Source organism: Rana temporaria, chromosome 4 (genome assembly GCF_905171775.1).
Source record: "Rana temporaria chromosome 4, aRanTem1.1, whole genome shotgun sequence".
In the NCBI taxonomy this organism is placed as follows: Eukaryota; Metazoa; Chordata; class Amphibia; order Anura; family Ranidae; genus Rana; species Rana temporaria.
The window spans coordinates 371250267-371277933 of NC_053492.1; the positions used below are offsets into that span (position 1 = coordinate 371250267).

At 43.6% G+C, this 27667-nt stretch overlaps 1 protein-coding gene across 2 annotated transcripts in view; it reads right to left on the bottom strand.

Moving 5' to 3' along the window:
- Positions 1 to 27667, bottom strand: part of SYNJ2 (synaptojanin 2) — a 206682-nt gene that overhangs the window by 82341 nt on the left and 96674 nt on the right. For both annotated transcript variants that reach the window (XM_040350954.1, XM_040350955.1), the window contains exons 4-6: positions 22406 to 22631; positions 11482 to 11568; positions 3571 to 3632 (exon numbers count right to left, since the gene is read on the bottom strand). In XM_040350954.1, the coding sequence (XP_040206888.1) occupies positions 3571 to 3632; positions 11482 to 11568; positions 22406 to 22631 (375 nt within the window). The remainder of the gene's footprint in view (positions 1 to 3570; positions 3633 to 11481; positions 11569 to 22405; positions 22632 to 27667) is intronic.

Genomic DNA, 27667 nt, shown 5'->3' on the forward strand with positions numbered 1-27667 from the left:
ATAGAGTTGGAGCAGCCAGGTGGAGGGTAGAATAGAGTTGGAGCAGTCAGGTGAAGGGTAGAACAGAGTGGGAGCAGCCAGGTAGAAGGGAGGACAGGGTGGATGCAGCCAGGTGGAGGGGAGGACAGGGTGGATGCAGCCAGGTGGAGGGGAGGACAGAGTGGGAGCAGCCAGGTGGAGGGGAGGGCAGAGTGGGAGCAGCAAGGTGGAAGGAAGGATAGAGTGGATGCAGCCAGGTTGAGGGGAGGACAGGGTGGGAGCAGCCAGGTGGAGGGTAGAATAGAGTTGGAGCAGCCAGGTGGAAGGAAGAACAGAGTGGATGCAGCCAGGTGGAAGGAAGGACAGGGTGGATGCAGTCAGGTGGAAGGGTAGAACAGAGTGGGAGGAGCCAGGTGGAGGGTAGAACAGAGTTGGAGCAGCCAGGTGGAGGGTAGAACAGGGTTGGAGCAGCCAGGTGGAGGGTAGAACAGAGTTGGAGCAGCCAGGTGGAGTGGAGGACAGGGTGGATGCAGTCAGGTGGAGGGTAGAACAGGGTTGGAGCAGCCAGGTGGAGGGGAGGACAGGGTGGGAGCAGCCAGGTGGAGGGTAGAACAGAGTTGGAGCAGCCAGGTGGAGGGTAGAACAGGGTTGGAGCAGCCAGGTGGAGGGTAGAACAGGGTTGGAGCAGCCAGGTGGAGTGGAGGACAGGGTGGATGCAGTCAGGTGGAGGGTAGAACAGGGTTGGAGCAGCCAGGTGGAGGGTAGAACAGGGTTGGAGCAGCCAGGTGGAGGGTAGAACAGGGTTGGAGCAGCCAGGTGGAGGGTAGAACAGGGTTGGAGCAGCCAGGTGGAGTGGAGGACAGGGTGGATGCAGCCAGGTGGAGGGTAGAACAGGGTTGGAGCAGCCAGGTGGAGGGTAGAACAGGGTTGGAGCAGCCAGGTGGAGTGGAGGACAGGGTGGATGCAGTCAGGTGGAGGGTAGAACAGGGTTGGAGCAGCCAGGTGGAGGGTAGAACAGGGTTGGAGCAGCCAGGTGGAGGGTAGAACAGGGTTGGAGCAGCCAGGTGGAGGGTAGAACAGGGTTGGAGCAGCCAGGTGGAGTGGAGGACAGGGTGGATGCAGCCAGGTGGAGGGTAGAACAGGGTTGGAGCAGCCAGGTGGAGGGTAGAACAGGGTTGGAGCAGCCAGGTGGAGGGTAGAACAGGGTTGGAGCAGTCAGGTAGATGGGAGGACAGGGTTGGAGCAGCCAGGTGGAGGGTAGAACAGGGTTGGAGCAGCCAGGTGGAGGGTAGAACAGGGTTGGAGCAGCCAGGTGGAGGGTAGAACAGGGTTGGAGCAGCCAGGTGGAGGGTAGAACAGGGTTGGAGCAGCCAGGTGGAGGGTAGAACAGGGTTGGAGCAGCCAGGTGGAGTGGAGGACAGGGTGGATGCAGCCAGGTGGAGGGTAGAACAGGGTTGGAGCAGCCAGGTGGAGTGGAGGACAGGGTGGATGCAGTCAGGTAGATGGGAGGACAGGGTTGGAGCAGCCAGGTGGAGGGTAGAACAGGGTTGGAGCAGCCAGGTGGAGTGGAGGACAGGGTGGATGCAGTCAGGTGGAGGGTAGAACAGGGTTGGAGCAGCCAGGTGGAGGGTAGAACAGGGTTGGAGCAGTCAGGTAGATGGGAGGACAGGGTTGGAGCAGCCAGGTAGATGGGAGGACAGGGTTGGAGCAGCCAGGTAGATGGGAGGTAAGTTCTTACCTTGGAGGGTAATAAAAGAATCACTGACTCCCTCAATGCCTCATGGCATTCCTTCTCCTCTCTTCCTATTCCCCCTTCCGCTCGGCATGTTGGGGGCTGAACTCCTCTCAGGGAATCATCATGGGGCCTGCTGGTATCCAGGACTACAATTCCCATAATGCTCTAGTTTCCCAGCTATTGGCTCTGAATATAGCCAATAGGAGCAGGCATTGCCAGGTGAATGCTCTGCTCAAAGAGAGGGAGGGGTGGAATTCCCCCGCAGCTGCGGCTCTGCCTGTGTCCCTCCTCAGAGCCTGTCAGTTTCGTGGCCACTGCCCTGTCACTAGTTTCAGTCCACGGGCCGGGTAAATCACACTGGCGGGCCGGATACGGCCCGCGGGCCGTAGTTTGAGGACCCCTGCCATAAGTAAATGGATTCTTATGTCTTAGGTCTTACATTACATTCAGCTCCCTGCTCTTTTGTGCAGTGTGCAACATCAGATTCGCCCCCGCGTTCTGAAGCTCAGAAAAGCAGTGTCAATTCTGTACTTTGAATGACTGTAGAGGACAGATGGCTGCAGATAAACAACTTATGTAAGAGGATTTGCTTCATCTCTGTATCACCTGAGGCAAGTCACTTCAGTGGGTTTATAACCACTTGAATTTCACATAAAGAATCACTTTTAAAGGATAAGTTCACCTTTCATAGACAGGTTACGTGTTACACCCATATTCAGGGTGCAAAATGTTACAAATGGACCGGCCCCTGCACCTCTCCGATCCCCGCTGTGACAGCTTGCAGGGTTCTTCTCCTTTCCCGCTTGCTGTCACGATTAAAAAGACTCCACCTGCCCAGCCGCGTCACTGATTTACAGGGCTCTGGGCATGGAAAATAAGGTCTGGCAGCCTTTTCCGCTGTTGGCTTCTAGTTTTTAATGAACTACCTACCTAGTTCCTTCAGATTGCATCTGCTTACCTGTATGGACTGTATGGGCAAGCAGATACACTGGCAGATCTACTGGATACCAGCTTTACAGGCGGCAAGAAATTAAATGAATAAATGCACCTCTCTTTTACCTGCAAAAGTGAAATTATCCTTTATATGAAAAAATACAAAATGCCTACTCTTTTATTACTTGCAACTACCAATTTGAAGTTCCAACAATAGGACCCAATGAGGTTAGTTTTTGTTTTTTTGTTTTTGAAGCCAGTGAGTTCTGCACCTAGAGGTACACTGCCATAAGATCTTTAGCTTCTGGACCACCACTCAATGATAATGGGTAGCAGTATTGAATTCAAAGTGTTTGTAAAAATTTAAAATATCCTATACCTAATAAAGCATGTGTATAATAGCAAGGAATTGATTAAAGTATAACTAAAAAGGCAAAACTTTATTTATTTATTTTTGCTTTGGATAGGATACAGAGGAATTCGAATGCTTGTCCTGCTAAGGAGATTCACCCTATTTTTCCTGTTTATCATTATCATTAAAAGTGAAAGTAAAAGAAAATCCCAAATTTTATGTTGTCCCCAGAAAAGTAATAAAGGGGAAATCTTCCAATGGGGACTTGGAGGTCCCCCAAGGAATTCCCTTAATTTGCAGAGATTTCCTTTTACTTCCTGTTTCGCTATGGGACAGGAAGTGAAGGGAAATCTCCGTAATGGGTCACATCCCCATGCTTTATCCAAATAGAGTAAAACATTTTGCCTATAGTTCTACTTTAACTGTAAATATTAGCCTTCAAAAGAACTGAGTAGCTCACAAAGTACTTGCATATCGCATTATAATATCATTAAATCCATATACTATATGACTTTCAAGGTTTTTGTAAAGAATATTTATAATTTAAGTGTTTTTAAATGACCTGTCATACCTGTCAAATGCTGGTGCATTGGCCTCCAGTCCTCTAGTGAGTTTAAGATGATGGGAGCCGACCTGTAACAATAGAGTTTGTGAAATCAAGTCTTGTCTCAAGGTAAGCAGTGCAATATACAATATATGATAAAGTATTTATTATCCTTTTTTTTTATATGTTAACTTTAGAGTTTGAGGGTCCAATCTATAGTGTCATTATAAAGTTTAAAGGATTTTTTCCTTATAGCATGTCACCAAAAAGAGACTTCCAGGGGCAGTCCCTTCACTGCAATAAACTCTTTGCCCTATAAAAGCTAATTTGACTCTGCAAAACCTAATGATTTACACAATTTGAAAATGTTAACACTTGCTGGAAACTTCATTGTGGAGTCCTGCCTTTCCGTATTGAAACCTATGCAAGGATGCCTCTCAATTCCTACTTCCTAACATTCCCTGAGCAGCAGCAAGATGGCTCTAACCACTTAAGGAACATATGACATACTGGTATATCATGATCTTTAAGTGGTTACAACAAGATCACAGCTGCAGCAGACTTGATCTTTGTAACATTCTTTTCAGCCAACAATCTGTTTTCAGGTATAAGTGACCCAGGTGGCTGTGGAGCAAAGCTGGCCATAGATGGTTAGAATCTTGACTTGATCAGCAGGAATCGGCCGAGATTCGAACAACGCATGGACAGGCTGAAGGTACCCAAGTTGATCGATTGATCGACTTGGGTATAACCAGCCCGCTGGATTGCACATGCGATTATTGTTCATGGCTGTTATAACCGGTAGCAGTAATCACTGTGTTTTCCCGGCAGGGACCACGGGTTGCAGGAAAAAAATTTGCACCAGGTATGGCTGGCCCAACAAAGATTTTGTCATGTCTTGTATTGGGCTGTCTTTCCTCCTGCTGTTGAGGTCAAAGAAGATGCTAGAGAAGCACAGTTAGGGATCTGATGTCTCCATAAAGAGGGTCTTTCACTTCCATTATGCTAAACACATAGGGGGCTTGTTAGTGAAGTTCAAAAACTTCAGTCGTTTATTTGTACCTATAGGTAAGCCTATAATAAGGCTTACACATAGGTACTGTAAATATCTCCGAAACTTGAACCGTTTAGGATATATTTACTATATATGCAGCCAATGACATCATGCGCTCTGAATGAATGGCCTTCCGGGCCGTTCCTTCAGAATCCTGTGCCGCAAACTGCTCTACTGAGCATACACGGTCGTGGCCTCATCACGGAAGTCCGTAGAAGAAAGACGGGAGAAGATAGAAGCGGCCTTCGTTTTCAGGTAAGTTTCACATAATGTGCTAGTATGCAATGCATACTAGCACATTATGCCTTTACCTTGCAGGTAAGAAAAAATAAAAAGGCACCCAGCGGTTTACAACCACTTTAAAGTGCAACATAATAATGAAAAATAACATTTAAAGTCCTCCTCTCCCCATACACACACATACAAAACGTAAGTACGTGTTGGGTATGACACGTTCAAAAATAACGATTGCAAACACATTATTATTATTATACAGGAATTCTATAGCGCAAACAGTTTGCGCAACGCTTTACAACATGAGGGCAGACAGTACAGTAACAATACAATTCAATACTTCAAATATATAAATAGTAAAAAGGTCAATAATCTAGAGTGGGTGACTAGAGACAAAGAGAAGGATCATTTATTAAATACTTTCTTCAGCTCTGTGTGTCCATAATGGGGGTGGTAATAACACAGCCCCAAATGATCGACAATGGCTCAAAAGTGATATAGTCCAGAAATATTTAGACAGAATAAAGGGGGCTAAAGCACCTGAACCAGATGGCATCCACCCACAGATCCTAAAATAATTGAGCTCTGTCATTTCAAAGCCATTGTATCTAATTTTTAGGGACTCATTAATAACAGGAATAGTACCACTGGATTAGCGCAGGGCCATTGTGGTGCCTATATTTAAAAAGAGAACAAAGTCTTTACCAAGTAACTATAGAACTGTTTGTTTAACTTCTAAAGTTGGGAAGATGCTGGAGAGTTTAATAAAAGACCACATAGAGGAGTTCTTGCTGGAAAAAATATTTTAAGCAACAGACAGCATGGATTCATGAAAGACAGAAGTTGTCAGACAAACACGATTTGTTTTTATGAAGTGGTAAGTAAAACCTTGGACAGAGGAGTGGCGGTGGACGTGGTATATTTGGATTTTGCAAAAGCGTTTGATACAGTTCCGCACACACAGCTCATGTGTAAGGTAAAGTCTACAGGCTTTGAAATATCAGTTTGTAAATGGATAGAAAAATGGCTAAAAGACAGAATTCAGAGAGTCGTGGTTAATGATTCTCACTCTGAATGGTCTAAGGTTATTAGTGGTGTACCCCAAGGTTCAGTGCTGGGACCCTTACTTTTCAATATATTTATAAATGATATTGGGTCTGGGATCAAAAGTAACATTTCTGTCTTTGCAGATGACACCAAGCTATGCAGTGGAATAGCGTCCTTGCAGGATGTCTCCAATTTACAAGCCGACCTCAATGCTCTGTCTAATTGGGTGACTATGTGGCAGATGAGGTTTAATGTTGATGAATGTAAAGTTATGCACTTGAGGGCTAAGAATATGCATGCATCATACATACTAGGGGGAGTACAAATGGGGGGATCCGTAGTGGAGAAGGTTCTGGGGGTTTTGAAAGAGCATAAGCTCAATAATGGCATGCAATGCCAAGCTGTGGTTTCCAAAGTGAGCAAAGTCCTTTCTTGTATTAAGAGAGCTATGGACTTCAGAGAGAGAGATATCATGTTGCCCCTGTACAAATAATTAGTAAGACCTCATCTGGAATATGCAGTTCAGTTTTGGGCCCCAGTTCTCAAAAAGGATATCACAGAACTGGAGAAAGTGCAGAGAAGAGCAACCAAACTGATAAGAGGCACAGAGGAGCTCAGCTATAAGGAAAGATAGAGGAACTGAATTTATTCACTCTTGAGAAGGAGATTAAGGGGGGATATGATCAACATGTACAAATATACAAGGGGTCCATAAAGTGAACTTGGTGTCGAGTTATTCACTTTAAGATCAACACAGAGGACAAGGGGGCACTCTTGTTTGTTTCTTCACAGTGAGAGCTGTGAAAATGTGGAATAGACTCCCTCCAGAGGTGGTTCTGGCCAGCTCAGTAGATTTCTTTAAGAAAGGCCTGGATTCTTTCCTAAATGTACATAATATAACCGGGTACTGACATTAATAGGTAGAGTTGATCCAGGGAAAATCCGATTGCCTCTCGGGGGATCAGGAAGGAATTTTTTCCCCTACTGTAGCAAATTGGATCATGCTCTGCTGGGGCTTTTCGCCTTCCTCTGGATCAACTGTGGGTATAGAATTGGGTATATGGGATTGTACAATATATTGAATATATATATATATATATATATATATATATATATATATATATATATATATATATATATATATATATATTAATATATACACATTTTTTTTTTTTTTTTGTTTTTATGGTTGAACTAGATGGTCAAGCTGACTAACTATATTACTATGTAATACAGGAGGAATCAGAGAGTCCTGCTCATTATAGCTTACATGCAACATATGCTGTGAACAATGGAGTGAAAGTAATAATTCTAGGCCTATCATTCACCACTATACTGTATAAGCAATATATGCTTCTAATTTGATGAAAAATATTGGGCGCCATAGTTTTTCACCATTTCATGGGCATGTGCAATTTTAAGACTTGATATACTTGGTATCTATTTAAGCCATGTAACCCCATTTTTTATATCTTACCAAAAAAATGGATAATAAATTGTGTTTATCTGCACTAAAATTCATTAGGTGTACCTTTTCCTAAAAATATCTATTTTATAAACATGTATGCAAATATTGCGCAATATAAAATAAATTGCAAATACAAATATTTTATTCTACAAGGTCTCGGCTTTCAGAAGATATATGTAAGGGTTTTTTTAGTACATTTCTGAGCAAAAATTCCGATTTTAACGGGTGTGCAAATTTATTATTATACAGGTTTTATATAGCGACAACAGTTTGCGCAGCGCTTTACAACATAAGGGCAGACATTACAGTTACAATACAGGAGGAATCAGAGGGCCTTGCTCGTTAGAGCTTAAAATAACAAATTGTCCCAAAGTGGTTTATTTACTTCCTAAGATCTTATGATTTATACTGTCGCACTGTAGTCTGTCAAATAACATTTGGTGAAAATAAAAGTGACTTCACAGTTATGTAATTACTTTAAAAAAAACTGTGTCTTTTTTGTGCTCAACAGCCCTTGTGTCTTTCAGAATCTGAATGTCGTTACAGAAATAATTATAGAAGGATTTGCCCGGGCTTTCAGGTAAGCTGCTTACATGTTGTAATACACAAATCCATGCCTGAATTAACAATATGTTGTACTTATGTTCCACTTCATTCCTCAGGCAGTTAAATATGTATTTAATATGTTGCGATTGGGAAAAAAATGGTTTATGCAAGGGCAATTTCCTCCAACTAATACGGAGCACAAGCTTTCCTCGCAGCATGAAGTTACCCATTCACTTTAGTACAACATACCGCTTTGCGGACGAATAAAAACATCAAGTGTCCCAAGTGCCTTACAGAAAAATGAATTAGCTCATCTAGAAAGATTTGTGAGATGTAAAGAGTAGCATGTAAAAAAATAGGGACAAACTCACCCAACAAGAGGTGTATTACTCAGAATAGCAAAGTGGATTTGTTTCAAATGGCTGATCTTTTTTAAGCGCAGATGAAAAAGGTTAAAAAGCGGAACAGAAGGTTTGAGTTTTGCAGTTGGCTGCAGATATTATAAAAGCAATATGCAGAAGCAAGCAGTCTAAACCCAAGAACTGCATTCTCATTTATATATACTACATAACTGCCAGCAGCGTATCCAGAGCAGCACTGTGGAAATTATTTCCAGGAAAATTTAAGATTTTTTACACAACTAAAAATATATCACCAGATTGCTAATGCCGTGTACACACGATCGGATTTTTCGTCGAAAAAACCTTGGATGTTTTTTTCCCGACGGAACACACACTAAAGTTCTCTGAACTTTCGTCCGTCATGAACAAGGTAACGTACAACACTACGTCGAGCTGAGAAAATGAAGTTCAATGCTTCCGAGCATGCATCTAATTGTTTCCGAGCATGCGTCGGAATTTTGCATGTCGGAATTGCTACAGACGATCGGATTTTCCCATGGAAAAATTTGAGAACCAGCTCTCAATCTTTTGTTGACGGAAATTCTGACAGCAAAAGTCCGATGGAGCATACACACGGTCTGAATTTCCGTTCAAAAGCTTACATCTGACTTTTGCTGTCGGAATCTGTCATGTGTTATTAGATTTTTTATACACTCAGACATCCCAACCTGCAAAAACTAATTTCAGGGAGGCGGCAAGCTCATTTCAGGGAGGCGGCAAGCTCATTTCAGGGAGGCGGCAAACTCATTTCAGGGAGGCGGCAAACTCATTTCAGGGAGGCGGCAAACTCATTTCAGGGAGGCGGCAAACTCATTTCAGGGAGGCGGCAAACTCATTTCAGGGAGGCGGCAAACTCATTTCAGGGAGGCGGCAAACTCATTTCAGGGAGGCGGCAAACTCAATTTAGGGAGGCGGCAAACTCATTTCAGGGAGGCTGCAAACTCATTTTAGTTGTAAGTCACTGATCACCACCATTAGTAGTATAGAAAAAAATCCAGTATACAACCATAGTTTGTAGATGCTAGAACTTTCACACAAACCATATACACTTATTGGGATTTTTTTTCTACCAGACATAGCAGAATACATTTTGACCAAAACTTATGAAGACATTTGATAATTGTATTTTTTTTATTTGCTATGTTTTATAGCAGAAACTAAAAAAATATATATATTTTTTTAAATTTGTTTGTCTTTTTTAGTTTATATCGCAAAAAAAATAATAATATAAAACCCAGTTGCGATTAAAGTGATTGTAAAGTCTTGTTATTTTTAATTAGAAGTAACAAAGATGTTATATTTACCTGCTCTGTGCAGTAGGTTTTGCACAGAGCAGCCCGGATCCTCCTCTTCTCGGGTCCCTCTTCGCTGCTCCTGGCCCCTTCCTCCTGTTGAGTGCCCCCCACAGCAAGCAGCTTGCTATGGGGGCACCCGAGCCGAGTCACAGCTTCCTGTGTTTATTCAGACAAGGAGCCGTGGACCGTCCCCTTTCTATTCTCATTGGCTGAATGACTTTTATTGACAGCAGTGGAGCCAATGGCGCCTTGCTGCTGTCTCAGGCAATGAGGAAGGGAGTCCCGGGCAGCCGAGACATTCCTAAAACATCGCTGGAACTAGAGATGGGACTCAGGTAAGTATTAGGGAGGCTAAGAGGGGCTGCTACACACAGAAGGCTTTTTATCTTAATGCATAGAATGCGTTAAGATTAAAAACATTCTGACTTTACAATCACTTTAAATACCACCAAAAGAAAGCTCTATTTGTGTGAAAAAAAAATATATCAATTTAATTTGGGTACAGCGTTGCATGACTGCGCAATTACCAGTTAAAATAGCGCAGTGCAGTATAGCAAAAAATGGCCTGGTGATGAAGGGGGTAAAATCTTCTGGAGTTGAAATTATTAAAGCTCCCAACAACATGTAACAGATAAAACAATATGCTTTATTTACATCCAAACATCTATAACATTTAAATAGTGCATTAAAAAAAATACAATGCTCTCAGATATTATTGGGCTTATACTTTCCTCATCCAGCTTGCCCCAGCCCCCATCTGTTATAGCAAATTGGTCACATTATGAATTATGCAATTGGCCCCAAGTCTACACCTCCTTCTTTTCTTGTCTTGACTGTTTCTCCATCTCTTTCGCGGTCTAGTTCTACATCACCTTTCTCTCCCTTTTTTAACCTACTGGTCAACTTTTCTCTTCCCACTCCACCCTCCAGTCCCTCCCTATTCCACCCCTACCCCCCCTTTTTTTTTTTGCTCTCTGCGTTCTGTTTTTTTCTTGTTTTTTTGTTTTGGTTTTTTTAGTCTCACCATGTCTTGGACCTCCGAGTCATAGTTATTCATTCCCACTTTCGCTGTATGCTTCTACCATTTGTTTTCACACTTTTAAAAAGTGTTTTGCTTGTATTTACGTGAAAGGTGATATTATGTTCCCCTATGTGGGACCATTTTTCCTTCTTTTCTTCAGGCCTCTATTTTGTTTTTTGCATGGTTTCACAAAATAAAAACTATTGTACCGAATTATGCAATTGGCCATTCTACTAGTATACTGGCTCTCAGCTCAACATGCTTCCTGGAACATAATTCACACGTTACCGATTTTATTTTTATTTTTTTGACCAACCTTGACTTGGCTATTATTCTCAAATTTTCCGACAACAAAATCCGTTCCCTTTAAATTCCGATCGTGTGTCGCCAATTCCGACACACAAAATTCCATGCATGCTCTGAATCAAGTACGAGACGGAAGCGCTCAGTCTGCTAAAACTAGAGTTCATAATGGAGAAAGCACATTCGTCACGCTGTAACGGACTGAAAAGCACAAGGCTGAAAAGCGCGATTCGTCTTTCACCAAACTTCTACTAAACAAGACTGGTATTGAACTTCCCTTTAATCGTGCCGTCATACATCTTGTACGTCACAGTGTTCTTGGCATTCGGAATTTCCGACAACATTTGTGCAACCGTGTGTATGCAAGACAAGTTTGAGCCAACATCCGTCAGAACAAAGGCCACGATTTTGTTGTCGGAATTTCCGATCGTCTGTACGTGGCATAAGATATAATATGATTAAGGTAAATGTCTCCCTTACATAATATAACACATACCTTGAAAAACTCCTGGTCAAGAAGGTTTGAAACCATTAAGTGATTTTTAAGACATTATATCAATATATTTTACCTGTAGTCCTGGTTGTTCCCAGAATAATGGGACAGATCCCCTGATCTGAACGAAGGATGATACATCATTATCATCTAAATATATTGTCTATAAAGAGAAAGAAAAAATAATCAATTTCTGTACCGAACTGTCCCACACCAGATGACTTAACTAGGTAAAGTATGATCGTTTATTGTACAGCAGGAGAAAAAGCAAAAAAAAAAAAAAAATTACCCAGCTTTGTATCAGTCAGACTATAGAAGGGCAGTGAGGACTTATTGATATTATTATTATTATTATTATTATTATTATTAACAATAATAATATCATCATCATTATAATAATAATAATAACAATAATAATAATATGTATATATACAAACATGTCAAATTGTTAAGAAAGGAGTGAGGTCAGATGATGCTGCATGGAGGGGGATTAGGTTTTTATGGAACTCACCGGGTACTTCTGCAAGCAATTCTTTTTAAACAAAGTGAAACTCATAGTATTTTCCATGATCCCTTACATATTGATATTCCACAGACATAAACATAGGCTTATAATATGTATGGTTTGTATACGAGTAATACAACTTCACTGCTAAAATCATTTTTGTCATGTGGTTTGCTTACTCTATATATTTAAAAATATTGTGCAAATTGATACACTGTGGAGAGATTTAAAGTAAGAGCCGGTTCACACTGGGGCGACCTGAGATCCGACTTCAAATCACCCCATGTCGCGCGGTCGAGAGAATGAATGGAATTGAATGGGAGCCGTCTTAATGTACACTACTGAAGTCGCTCCGACTTCAGAAAAGGTTCCTGTACTACTTCAACCCAACTTGTAGGCGAATTGTACCCATTGATTTCAATGGAAGTCGCCTCCAAGTCGGATCCCCGTTCACAGTGAGGCAACTTTACAGGAACTCGCCCCAGAGTGAACCTGTTCTAAGGTAAGCTCCTCCCTCCCACAGAGGAACTCCACGCCAAATTTTAAATAAAAAACCGGCATGAGTTCCCCCTCCAGGGGCATACCAGGCCCTTAGGTCTGGTATGGATTTCAAGGGGAACCCCCTATGCCGAAAAAACAGCGTGGGGGTCCCCCCAAATACATACCAGGCACGCAGACCGGCCGGTCAGGAAAGGGGTGGGGACGAGCGAGCACCCCCCCTCTCCTGAGCCATACCAGGCGGCATGCCCTCAACATGGAGAAGAAGGCGATGCAGAAGACCGGCCTCCTGCTGGTGGAGGAGCTGAAAGAAGACAGCGGTGGTGCCCGGCATCGAGTTCCCCTTCCTGGAGGCGACTTCAAGTCGTGTTGTAAGTCGCGTTGTGATCCATACTCAAGTCGTATTCAAGTTGCCTCCCAAAGTCGCGCTGAAAGTCGTGTTGCCCCTGTGTGAACCGGCTCTAATTGTAAAGCTTCTTTTTTTTTTCTAAATAACAAACATGTCATACTTACCCGCACTGTGCAGTTGTTTTGCACAGAGTGGCACCCACTGTTGCTCTCGCAGCTCCTCCCTGCATCGTATAACCCCCTAAGAGAAGCGCTCTCCCGCGGAGTTACCTTGCAGGCGTGCTCCCAAGACCATCATTCGTCGTCCATAGACACCGAAAGTAGGACTCGGCCCCGCGTCATTGGATTTGATTGACAGCAGCAAGAACCAATGGCTGCGCTGCTATCAATCTATCCAATCAAGAGCAGAGAACTCCGTGCACAGGGACAGCACGTCTCCGCCGAGGGAGATTCCAGGGCTCAGGTAAGTAAAACGGGGGGCTGGGTCAGGTGTTTTTTCACCTTAATGCATACACCCTGTACAACCACTTTTACTTACAGGTAAGCCTAGATTAAGGCTTACCTGTAGGTGCTGGAAATACCTCCTAAACCTCCACGGTTTAGGAGATATTTACGATAGAGACATGCGCGGATGTCTATGGCGCCTATGCCGTAGACAACGGCGCAGGCGCACTTTAGAAACTATTTTTCCATCGGCTTTCCATTGGGGAGATTTTTCTTTACTTCCTGTCCCCCAGCCAAAACAGGAAGTGAGAGGAAAACCTCCAAAGTGAGAGAATCCTTGCTTGTCACCAGAACTAGTTTCCCTATTGGAAGATTTCCCCTCTATTAATGTTTTAGGGACAACCCAAAATTTTTGATTTTCTTTCATTTTCAGTGATAATTGTAAACATGAAAATAGATAGGGTTAAAGTCCCTAATAGACAGCAATAAAAATCCAACAGGTGTTCTAATCCCTCTCCACTCTATCCAAAAAAAAAACAAAACACACATGCATCTTAGAACCACAAAAATTGCAGAGCACTTCATACGCTGCTATTTACAGTACCCAAGGTACACCAAGAGATAGGCATTTCCGTTTTGATTACAGCGGAACCTCGGATTGCGAGTAATGCGGTTAACGAGCGTTTCGCAATACGAGCACAGTATTTTTAAAAATCCTGACTCGGTTTGCGAGTGTTGTCTCGCAACACGAGCAGGATTCAAGCCAAAGCGGTGTGCAATACCGCATTTAGTCTGAGGTGGGGGGGGCACCGGAGCCGAGCCGAACCGCGCCCATCAGAACCGTTCGAAAAATCTCGGAAACACTCAGTTCACAAGCCTTTCCAAGGTGTTCTGAGTTCAGCTTAGGTGTCCTCGGGCCTGAGTGATTCCGAGGCTCTCTGGCGCCCCCACTTCTGGCAACATGCGGTATTGCATGCCATTGAAGTCAATGCGGAATAAATTATTTCCGCTTCCAATGACTTCAATGGGGAAACTCGCTTTGATATGCAAGTACTTTGGATTAAGAGCATTCTCCTGGAACGGATTATGCTCGTAATCCAAGGTTCTACTGTATTTGAAAATACAACTTTTTTTTAAAGCTGAACTCCAAGCGGATAAAAAAAAAAGACAAACAGCGGCTCTGTATGTATTTTTTAAGGTGAATGTATCGGAATTGATCTGAATCAAGCTTTTCAAATGCGCTGTACAGCAAAGCTCATACTGTGAGTGGGAGCAGCACAAGGAGCCAATGAGTTGTGCTGCAGTGTTCATGTGCCAACAAGGAGCATACTAATAGCGAGGTAAAGCAGAGTGAAGCCTCGTACACACGACCGAGGAACTCGACGGGCGAAACACATAATTTTCCTCGTCGAGTTCCTTGTTAGTCTGTCGAGGAACTCGACAAGGCAAGTTTCTCCATTCCCGTCGAGGAAATAGAGAACTTGCTCTCTTTTTGGCTCGTTGAGTCTCTCGACAGTTTCCTCGACGAAAATGTACACACGACCGGTTTCCTCGGCAAAAAAATATCTCCCAGCAAGTTTCTTGCTGGTTTTTGCCGAGGAACTCGGTCATGTGTACGAGGCCTTACAGAATTTTTTTTATTTTTCTCCTTTTACTCTCCAGTCAAGTCTGAGAGGAGGGTGGGAGACCTGGAAGTCTTTTCTTTTTTTTCTTTCTAACTCCTGCAGAAAAATGTCTGCTCTCCCCCGCTGTGTCAGATAAGGCAGTGATTTATGGTAGGGCTGTGCAAATATCAGAACTGGATGTAGAAAAATATAAAGCCTCCGATAGCTAAATAAGCTCCCATATGTATGTTGTGTGCCTGGAGTTCGGTATTTACTGTATAAAAGGGATATAAAGGCTTGGGTTCTCACTACCAATTGCTTCTGATATATTTTATAAAATATGTCATCAGCATTATTACTTTAATAAAATCACACCATACTGCAATGTATTCAGGAAACAAGATACGCCTGAATTCTGCCAAGATACGACCGACGCAAGTCTCCTACGCCGTCGTATCTTGGGTGCATATTTACACTGGCCACTAGGGGCACTTCCGTTGATTTACACGTTGAATATGTAAATGAGCTAGATACGCCGATTCACGAACGTACTTGCACCCGTCGCAGTAAGCTACGACGTTTACGTAAGGCGTACGTCCGGCGTAAAGTTACCCCTGTAATAAGAGGCAAAAAGGTATGGACGTCGGAACAAGCGCCGAATTTTACGTCGTTTACATAAGTCGTACGTGAATGGGGCTGGGCGTAGGTTACGTTCACGTCACAGGCATTGAGCCGGCGTATCTCAGGGAGTAAATTCGACGTGATTGTGAGCATGTGCGCCCATGCGCCATTCGTTCATGCATTTACATGGGGTCACGCTTTATTATAATACAACACGCCCACTGCCTTGCTACTTTGAATTAGGCGGGCTTACGCCGGCCCATTTACGTTACGCCGGCGTAAATATGGGAGCAAGTGCTTTGTGAATACTCAGCTTGCCTCTCAATGTTACGTCGGGGGTAGCGCATATTAGATGCGCTACGCCTATCTAAAGATTTACGCCGATCTCTCTGAATCCGGCCCTAAGTTTTTTTTTTTCTGTTAATTTTTTTGTAAATAAGTACGTTTTCTTCTTCAATTATGGGCACTGATATGGCGGCACTGATGGGCACCGATGAGGTGGCACTGATGGGCACCGATAGGCGGCGCTGGTATGCTGCACTGATGGGCATTCATAGGCGGCACTGATGGGCACTCAAAGGCGGCACTGATGGGCACTCATCCGATCGGCTCTCCTCTACTCGTGTCTGTACCAGACACTAGTGAGGAAGAGCCGATCAACGGCTCTTCCTGTTTACATCGTGATCAGCCGTGGTTCGACACGGCTGATCACGTGGTAAAGAGCCTCCGTCGGAGGCTCTTTACTGAGATTGGAGATGCAGGGTGTCAAACTAACACCCCGCATCACCAAACGCCGCGCTGCGCACCCCCACGGGTGCGTGCCGGCATGAAATCCTGCAGGACGTCAATAGACGTCCAGTCAGGATTTCACAACCACTTCCCGGACGTCAATTGACTATTGATCGGGCGGGAAGTGGTTAAAGTAGCTGTAAACCTCAGACATTAAATATGAACAAAGCCTACCCCTATATAGTGTGTACTTGTCTCAATTAGGAGCACGAAGTGTAATTTCTGTCTGATGCTTTGTTCCTCTGCTATCAGCATGAATCACTACTGACAAGTTTTCCTGGCACCAAGGAAAAAATGGTGACAGGGGAGGGAGCTCCAGCTGATTGCCAGCCTCAGTTCTGTTCCTGTGAGCTGTGTGGAGGGGAGGGTGTCCCTTCCCTCCAATCAGCTTGCAGGGCCCTCCTCACTGAGCTATGCAGTGCACAACTTCAGCTCTCCGTCCCCTTTTTCTGTCAGATCAGACACACTTTAAAAATTCTAGGAAAAAATGTCAGTGGTCTTCACCTGCAAAACTATTCCTGTTTTGGAGGTCATCTCATTTTTGCCCATTTAGTGCACCTGTTAATTTCATTAACACTAAAGCAACTGAAACTGATTAACAACCCCTCTGCTACTTAACTGACAAGATCAATATTCCAGGAGTTAAAAATTGACTTGATGCTATACTCTGAATAAAAAGTGTTTCTTTTAATTTTTTTGAGCAGTGTATTTATCACCTACCAGTTTTCTGTTCATCGTCATGCACCATTCTGTTCTATGGAAGGTCCATACACGCAATTAGAAAATCGTACTAGATATACCATTTTAAACGCGATTGCAATCATTAGTACACCGCTTTTGAGAGCCGATCCCGACAGTTCATCTGATCGTATCCGATGGGACAAGCTCAAACGATACCAGATCTTACAATTTTCATTTAAACAGTACAGTTGTCATTCGAAAATTAAATCCAAATACACTACGACACATTACACCACTTCCAAATTTTTATTCTGTTGTACGAGAATCGTCATGGCTTTAGTAACCTCTTCATTTTCTATACCAGTTGAGCATTAAAAAAAAAAAAAACTAACACACACACAGACGATAATCTCATACTGTGTACCAGGCATTACACATGTTCTGGATCAGTGATTCAGAAAGTATCGCAACTAAACCATCAGCCTAACAGTCAGGCAACTAATATTTTCTGAAGGAAAGGTCTACACTACATATTTATCACATACCAGTTTTCTATTCATCTTCAACCACCATTCTGTTCTATGAAAATTACGTTTATATTAGGGCTGTTATTGATTACGATTTTGGTGTTCGATTAATCGATTATTTTTAATCGATTAATCGACTAATTTCGATTGATTATAACGCACAACGCACATACATTTTTCAGCTCACCACCATATATAGTCCCCACTGTAATATCCACAGACATCTCCCCCACTGTAATATCCAGAGATATCTCCCCCACTGTAATATCCACAGACATCTCCCCCACTGTAATATCCACAATCTCCCCCACTGTAATATCCACAGACATCTCCCCCACTGTAATATCCACAGACATCTCCACCACTGTATTATGCACAGACATCTCCCCCACTGCAATATCCACAATCTCCCACACTGTAATATCCACAGACATCTCTCCCACTGTAATATCCACAGACATCTCCCCCACTGTAATATCCACAGACATCTCCCCCACTGTAATATCCACAGACATCTCCCCCACTGTATTATCCACAGACATCTCCCCCACTGTATTATCCACAATCACCCCCACTGTAATATCCACTATCTCCCTCACTGTAATATCCACAGACATCTCCCCACTCTAATCCATAGACATCTCCCCACTCTAATCCATAGACATCTCCCCCACTGTAATCCACAGACATCTCCCCCCACTGTAATATCCACAGACATCTCCCCACTGTAATATCCACAGACATCTCCCCCACTGAAATATCCACAGACATCTCCCCCACTGTAATATCCACAGACATCTCCTCCACTGTAATATTCACAGACATCTCCCCCACTGTATTATCCACAATCACCCCCACTGTAATATCCACAGACATCTCCCCCAATGTAATCAAAGCACATCTCCCCACTGTAATATCCACAGACATCTCCCCACTGTAAGATGGTCCACATCTCCCCCACTGTATAGGAAGATTAGTGCTTGCTTAGTCTTACCAGAGAAGCCGGCTGAACACGAGCAGTTGAGGCCAGGTGATGACCTCAGCGCGCGGCTCTAGGCTCACCTAGGCCGCCGCCGGGTGGACCAAGATGGCCGCTGCTCCGGGAGCTAAGCCGAAGCTGTGGCCTTTCCTATGGCCGAGGCAGTAGCAGAGCTCCACGGATCCCATGGTGTGCCGATCCGCATATGGTGACCCGTTCGGATCACGGATCATTTACTATCCGTTGCACCATTAGTACCGATCAAAAGAATTTTGATCGATCAAAATAATTAACGATTAATCAAGGAATTAATCTTTAATTTCCACAGCCCTAGTTAATAGATTTTCTTAAAATGTGGCTCCTTTAGATAAAGAATTACTTTTTACTAATAGAGAACCGGCTGCCCAAATAGCAAAGTGAACACTACAAAAAGTGAGTGTTCACTGTCAAAGTGAAGAATAGTATTAGAATAGGGTGTACACTTTAAAGACCAAATCATTTGCCATGTACATTATAAAATAAAATAAATTCTGCTTGCAAATATTTGGCCGATTAAGGTGAAAACAGCTTCATCTTATTCGCTTTGCTGTGTGAAAAGCTGCTACCTCTTTAAATAAGCTGCAATGTATTTAGGTAGGAGATCACCAAAAAATTATTACAATTTGTAGAGGCTGAACGCTTATGCCCTATTTACGCTTTTTCTGAAACTTTAATAATCTCATACTTTTAACAATCTTTTCAATCCTTTTGGCAAGTACAAGCTTTGCAGCATGTTTCTTAGAAAAACGATGTGACTTTTGACACTATCTCGGTTATTTTCTTTTGCCTCCTCCACCACCAAAGTATCTGAGCAGACAAGTTGTCAGCTATTTGTGTTGAAGTATTTTGCTGAAACTGAAATGTGTTATTGTAAGCAGCATTTCATCTATTAGTCGGTTTGGGAAGCAATTGGTAAGAATATTGCAGAAGGACATAAGTGATTCTTGTAATAAAGGTTTCTGTTCATGTACATAATAGGCTATGAACTACATGTGTAATCATGCAAAAAGATAAGATAAAAAAACGATTTACCATTTGAGTGTAGAAACCTTTATTTGTTATGTGTAATGTACATAGTGAAAAATACATAACCACAACCCGCAAAAATCTGAAGAGAAACAGTCTGCATGCTGCAGGTAATTCTTTGATTATTTTTGTTATACATTTATCCCCAATTACAATCAGAATAGCGCAAAATGGTATAAAGCTCACAACCAGTTCCTTTGTGTTTCTAATATGTCTAGAGTAGATGTAAACCCTATTGGCCCACTGACATCTGTCTGCTCTGGTGAGTTGCAATAATGTATGCATGTTATATTGTGCATGACCATGAGTTGCATTAAAGTGGTTGCAAAGTCAGTGATTCCAATTACTGCCAATCCCTCTACTATAACAAGCTATACTAAAAGGGTATGTGTTTTTTTTATTTTTTATTCTGCAGCTAAATACCTTTTTTTGCATCGCCAATGTGCGGTCATGTGACTGCCCGCCGCTCTTCTTTCCTGATCTAAAGACTACAGTGGGAGGGGCTGAGATTCCCCTCTGATGTCAGCCAAGCGGTCACATGACCGCACATCAGTGATCTGAAATAAGGTATTTAGCATCAGAGTTGTAAAAAAAGCACATACACTGTGTAGTATATCTTGTTATAACAGAGGGGCTGGTAGTAATTGTGATCAATAACTTTACTGCCACATGGAATGGCGGGAGGAGAGGAGGGGTGGGTGTGTCAATCGGCTCACACACTAGGAACTGACAGTCAGGGAGGGGGAGATTGAGAGACTCTAAACACAGCGGGATGATGGAGGCACATCATCTGACCACAGTATCATGTATCTGCAGCAGTGGCGGCTGGTGAAGTTTTAGGATGGGGGGGCGCCAGACCCCGCCCTTCCTTTTTGACCTCTCCACTTCTCATAAGCCCCACCTATTATATAGGTCAGCATTACAGATAGGACATTTAGATCAGCATTACAGGTAGGGTATATAGGTCAGCATTGTGTATATAGCTCAGCATTACAGATCAGGGTATATAGGTCAGCATTGGGTATACAGATCAGCATTGCAGATAGCGTATATAGGTCAGCATTGGGAATATAAATCAGCATTACAGATCAGAATATATAGGTCAGCATTGGGTATACAGCACTCCCCCCCCCTGTAGGACTGACAAACCCCCCCCTGCTTCGAGCACCCAGAACCCCCCCCCCACACTCCCAGCACTGCTCCGAGCACCCCCTCCTGCTGGAGGTCCAGCACTTACCACACTGTGTCCTCTCCTCTTGCTTCGTCTCCTCTAGTGCGGGCAGCAGCGGTGGCGGAGTCGCCTGCTCCTCATGCTTCCACCGCTCTGTGTCTCCTCTTCCGCCAAAGCGGATCGCCCGGTGCTTTTGCCAATCAGGAAACAGGTCTTATTGACCTGCCTCCTTATTGCCGGGGAGGCGCTCTAGTGTTAAAATAGTAAAAATAATTTGCCATGGTCACACAATTAGATGGGATCGGGGGCCTATTGGAGCCTCAGGCTCTAATCAGGTGCTTAAAAAAAAAACACCCCCTCTCACCCCCGCCATAGGAGTCCAAGCATCCGGAGTCTTGAAAGGGACCGGGCACACGGATAGAAGGAGGCAGCAGGAATGGGGGGGGGGCAATGCATAGGCCAACACTGATCAGCAGCCATGATTACCATGGTCAGTACACCTAGGGGGACACAGGAACAGGCAGGATCAACCAGATATTTTGCAGAATAGAAAGGGATAAATGACACCGCACAAGCACTATGCGGTCTCACATGCTTTTTTTTTAGGTTACAACCTATTTAAGGCTCCCTATTCATTTTGAATGGGTTGATAATGAATCGGTACAGACAGAAAAATATACCAGCAATATTTGTTTTCATGTAACACATGACAATACATGGACTGGCATCACCATGAGTTGAGGTGTGTTGCACAGTTGCATTGGGATACAATTCAAAGCATACTAGGCAAAGCAACACACCAACACACATTGGTGGACAGCATTGGTCCAATGCAGAGCTATTTATTACCGCAAAGCAAAGGTGCGGCCCTAACTGGATAACATTAACTCCTGTAGACTCCTGGCAACCCCTTTCTACATACATATATGTATTACAGTGATGACTACATAGTATTTCGCTTGGTGTGTTCCCTAATGTGGACTACAGTGGGCCATGCATACCTAAAGCTTTAATTTAGGTATGCATATTTATGCATTGTTACATTGGTCTAGCTTGAATAGATGTATGCATGCAAATATCACACCTGGAAGATACCTGTGTAAACTAAAAATCATTGTAGTAGGCACCCCTGCTACAGTGATTGCTGCCAACTTTCAAGTCCTTTGCCAAGTGGCTGCCCTGCTAATTAGTAAACACAGGAAGTTGCTCACTCAGCACATGCCCTATTCAGAGAACTAATTTTCGCAATGAAAGCAAAGTGTTCGCTGATTGGATGTGGTGAAGATTGTGATGTCAAAACCCTGCCTCTCCACACATCCAATCAGAGTGCTTTGTATTCATTGAGAAAATGCAAACTGTTCTGAGTGGCATCTGTGCTGAACAAGTGGCTTCATTTGCCTACTTCAAAGCATGGCAGCCACTTGCCACAGGACCCAGAAGCTAGTGGGGATCACTATAGTAGAGGTGCCTACTGCAGCGATTTTCAGCTTCCACAGGGATCCAACAGGTATGCCACATGCATACTTATCACTCATCCAAGCTGGACGAATGTAGCAAAAATATTCAGCTTTAATGATATGTTGAACCAGCCACTTATAGTCTTCACTGACCCATGTGAAAAAGTGACAGGAGCACAATTGGGTAACAGAGCACCACAAAGAAAACAAAGCAAACACTAGACCGCCCCATTGTGCTGGATTTAAAAAAAAGTATTGACCTGTACATTAATTTTATATCATTAAGTGTGAAAGGAAAAAGTAAACAATACCTGCTCGGTTTCAACAAAGTTAGAAACATGTCCGTCATCATCTACTCCACGGATGTGGAACCTGGCACCGGCACGTACACTGCTGATACGGGAGATAAGGCAAACTTTGGCTTTCCGATGGGATGCATAGACAGTACGGATTTCTACCCCACCACAGATGACCTTCAACAACCAGTCAGAGCAGCTGACCTGATAATGTTTTAAAGGCACATGCAACAATCTGTTCCTGCAAACACAAATAAATGCATTAGCTGCATTAGATCACAAGCTTTACAAGAGAAGAAGAAAGTAAACAGTAATTGCTCTTTGTTCGATTTTCACTCTGGCGGACATTTAATTACATCCTTCAGCTGGAAGCTAGATATTGAATTTCAAAAGTGCTAATGTGTAAAGTTACTGTATATACTCGAGTATAAGTTGACCCGAATATAAGCTGAGGCAACTAATTTAACCACAAAAAATGGTATAACTTATACCGAGTATAAGCCTAGGGTGTCCATCTGCATGCCTCACTGTGTCCATGTGCATGCCTCACTGTGTCCATGACTAGACTTACGTTTAACATGGGAGTATATAGAATGGGTGCCCGGCTTTGAAAAATTGATGCTCCCTGGCTGTAGGTCCCCTAGACAGAAAAATAGTAGAGGAGAACGGGGGCTATATGTGTGCCAAGTTTCGGATCCAGGAGACCTACGGCCGGCCGGTAGTGGGTCCCTAAAGTTACCCGAGAAATGACCGTTTAACATGGGAGTCTATGAAAGGGGTGCCCGACTTTGAAAAATCGGTGCTCCCCGGCCGTAGGTCCCCCAGACAACAAACTTTGCAAACTTGTAGATGAAGAGTGGGGGCTATACGTGTGCCAAGTTTGGGGTGCGGGGCCGGTACCAGGTCCCCAAAGTCTGGGAGATTAGGCGCAAAAATATGACTCGAGTATAAGCCGAGGGGGGGGGCATTTTCAGCACAAATAAATGTGCTGAAAAACTCGGCTTATACTCTAGTATATACGGTAGAAACACATTGTTATGAAAGTTTAAAAAAGCAGAATAAAATAGTTACAAAAAAATGGTTTTACCTGGGCTTACCCACTTGTGCTATGTTTCCCATTAACGCACCCACAAGGTCTCATTGTCAGGACCTGGGACCTCTTCTGTGTCTGGCATTGTCTTTTCCCACTGAGCTATCTGGGATGCTGGACAGCTCCCTGTCTGATCTGCTGGACAAACGTATCTGATCCGTTGGACATCCCTGCCTTGTGTCTTGATTGTTGTTGAACCTTGAACCCCTAGCTCCTCCCATGAACTTCCTATAAAAGCCTTGTCTCAGCACTTCCCCATTGCCAGGTTATTGTGCCTTCCCAGCCAGTTCCTTGCGATTTGTCTGCTCTGCTGCCATTTGTACCTGCAACCACCCGTGTTTGACCCTCAGCCTGTTCCTGGACTACTCTTCTGCCTGATCCTAATCTGCAACCACCCGTGTTCGACCCTCGGCCTGTTATTTGACTACTCTTCTGCCTGATCCCAACGTGCAGCCACTCGTGATTGATCCCTTGGCTTGTTTACTGACCACGCTGCGGTTTCATCCTTGTCTGCTCATCCGCTACTGTACCCCGGCTTGCTCACACCCAGTTGGGGCAAACTTGAGGACTGCGACCTGGTAATAGCTTGCAGCTAAATCCATCTCCACCATCAGGAGCTCTGGGGAAAACCAGCTAGTACTTAGACTCCGCACCTTAGGCCCCATACACACCATAGAATCCATCCGCAGATAAATCCCAGCAAATGGGTTTCAGCGGATAGATCCTATGGTGTGTACACGCCAGCGGATCTTTTTCCGCGGATAAATCTCCCCTGGGATGGATTTCCAGCAGATGGATATTTGCTGACATGCACAACATATCCATCTGCTGAAGTCCATCCCAACGGATGGATCCGCTGGTCTGTACAGACTCACCGAATCCATCCGTCCGAAGGGATCCCCCGCATGCGTCGCAATGATTCAACGCATGCGTGGAATTCCTTATATGACAGCGTCGCGCCCGTCGCCGCGTCATAATCGCGGCGACGGCGCGACACGTCATCGTCAGAGGATTTCGGCGCGGATTTCAATGCGATGGTGAGTACACTCCATCGCATTAAAATCTGCTGAAATCCTCGATAGGATTTATCCGCGGATACGGTCCGCTGGACCGTATCCACGGATAAATCCTCCCGTGTGTATGGGGCCTTAGGGGAGCCTGTATTATCTGCCAGAAGTGACTGCCTGAATACCTGTCCTGCCACTGCTATAGCTATTGGCCTCTGAGCCTGACTCCAGATTGTGACACTCATGCTCAGTGGCACACATAACCCTTTACCCAACCACTTTTATATTTAACTTGCCTGTGCCCTCCTGCCACTTCTCCCTTCATCACAGCTTGCACTAAAATCAGTAATGTCAGCATCCTGGGAGATCGGTGACATCATTCCCTTTGGTCATATGAAAGTACTCAGATTCACCAACTGGCTACTAGGTCTGAGAATTGTGAAATAGGTCACATGCTCCCTCATCCCAAAAAGCGCTGGGTAATGTCGTTGGCTGCATCAGAAAAGTGGTTGGGTAATGTTGGCTGTAATAGATGAAGGAATGACAAGAGAGTGCAGGTAAGGTGTGTATAAGGGGATCAGCCTTGGCTAAGACACTGTCATTTTGCCCTGCAGGAACAAGGTGACATAAGGGGGATTTACTAAAACTGGTATATACAGAATTTGTTGGCTGTGCATAGCAGCCAATCAGACTCTATATTTTATTGTCAAAGCTTAATTGAACAATCTGAAGTCAAAAGCTGACTGGTTACTACGCACAATGCAACAATTTTAGTAAATCATCCCCGTTGCCTCTTTAGGAAACACACACTCCTTCCATTACCATCTCACCCTATGGAGTAGATAGGATGTTACTGTCCAAGTTTGAACACACACACACACTTTATAATTTAAAAAGTTTATGCCTGGGGGAAAAACATTTAGTAATCTCTACAATACAAATACATACTAACTTTCTTTTTTTTTTTTTTCAAATAATTTTTATTGAATTTTAAAAGTTTTCAACAGCAAAATCTTTGTGTGTTAACTTACATGAGCAAAATAAAAATGTATACAGAAGGATTCCACTTGAGGTAAAAGCAGGACACAACAACCAAAGTCAGTGACAATATAGACCGTGTTTAAAGGGGTTGTAAAGGTTCATCTTTTATTTTCTAAATTGGTTCCTTTAAGCTAGTGCATTGTTGGTTCACTAACCTTTTCTTTTGATTTCCCTTCAAAATGTTTTTTTTCTTTGTTTAAATTTCTCACTTCCTGTTTCTCCTCAGTAAGCTTTCCACCATCATCCGAGCGGTGGAAAGTCATTTAGAACAGCTTACTGAACACCTTACTGAGGAGTAACAGGAAGTGAGAAATTCAGACATAGAAAACAAAAGCAAAAAAACATTTAGAAGGGAAATTTAAGGAAAAGGTAAGTGAACCAACAATGCACTGGCTTAAAGGAACCTATTTAGAAAATAAAAAACGAACCTTTACAACCCCTTTAAGCTGAATAATGCAATTACCGTATTTAACAGCATATACCGCGCACTTTATACGCCGATACCCACTTCCCGCGCTCAGTTTGAATGCCTGTGCCGACATATACCGAGTGCAGTACACTCGGCTACATTCGGCCAGGCTCGGCTACGCTCGTGCTCACGCATAAACGTCACAGAGCGTAAGCACGAGCGAAGACGAGCCTGGCCAAATGTAGCCGAGTGTACTGCACTCGGTATATGTCGGCGCAGGCATTCAAACTGAGCACGGGAAGCGGCAATTCGACGGGAGAAGCCGGGAGGACACCACCGAAGCCACAGACGGACGCCGGACCCGACGAGGCCGCCGATGGACGCCGTGCAAGACTCCAAAACTGTTAGTACTAAAAAAAAATTTACAGGAATTGCGGGTCCACATTAGGGGTGCGCGCTATACACCGGAACGCACAATACCCCGATAAATACGGTAACCTCAGCTAGGGATCAGTGCAACATAAGTAAAATGTTAGTGTAATTTATAAGAGCATTTGAATAGTAAATGAGAAAAGGAAAAAAGGAAAGAGGAAAAAGAAAAAAAGGGGATCATCGCGGTGACTGGTTCACTGGTTCAAGGACGGTCCTCCTGGAAATGCCATAACTCCCAGACTTGGTCGTGAGCCTCCAATCTATCTTGTAATCTAGTGCAGTGGTCATCAACCCTGTCCTCAGGGCCCACTAACATGCCAGATTTTATGTATTACCTTGGGGAGATGTAGACTAGAATACAATCACCGAGCAGCAAATTATATCACCTGTGAGGTATTTCAGTTATCTTGCAAACCTGGCCTGTTAGTGGGCCCTGAGGACAGGGTTGAGGACCACTGATCTAGTGGTCATTCTCTCTATCAGTTCCACATCTTTAATTCTAGCGTACAGGGCCTCTGTGGAGGGAGGGGAGCGCCGTTTCCAGCTAAGAGCGATGAGGCATTGTGTGGCAGTAAGGACGTGGCGAAGCAGCTTCCTACGGACTTTGGGGAATATTTCCGAAGGGAGACCTAGCAAAAATAACTTCAGTGTCATAGGGAGACTTGCCCCAATGAGCAGTTGCTGAACAGAATGTCAGAACGAAACAATCAATGGGCAGTTCCAAAATATGTGAAGGAGGGTGCCTTTGTCTTCCAGACAATGCCAGCATCTATCTGAGCTTAAGGGGTAGATGGAGAGGAGTACATTTGGGGTTAGGTACCAAAAAAAAGGATGTTGTAAGCATTTTCCTTGTATAAAGTGCACAGGGAACTTTTAGCAGCCTGGGACCAAATAATCTGCCACTCTTCCTGCGAAATCTGGTCTCCCAACGCCCTCTCCCAGAGGGTCATGTAAGAACATTTACCTTATGTTTGGATGGAATAGGAATTTAGCAGTTTATAGATTTTAGAAATCGTGCCCTTTCGTGCTATGCCTTCCAGAGTATTTTTCACATTTTTATTTCTCTTAAAATTATGCAATTTTTTTCTGTTATTTTTTATTTTTTTTTTGCCAGACATACAAATTGAAGCAGCCCTGTCATAAGTAAATATCAGATTATCATTGTTAAACTCCTGAAAACAATAGACCTGGATCAAGTGTGCAATATTGAAAAGTCAGAAATCGAACATATAGACATGTAAAAAGGTGCAAGTACACCCTCATGGAAATTGCAGTTTCAACATATTTGAACACGCAAA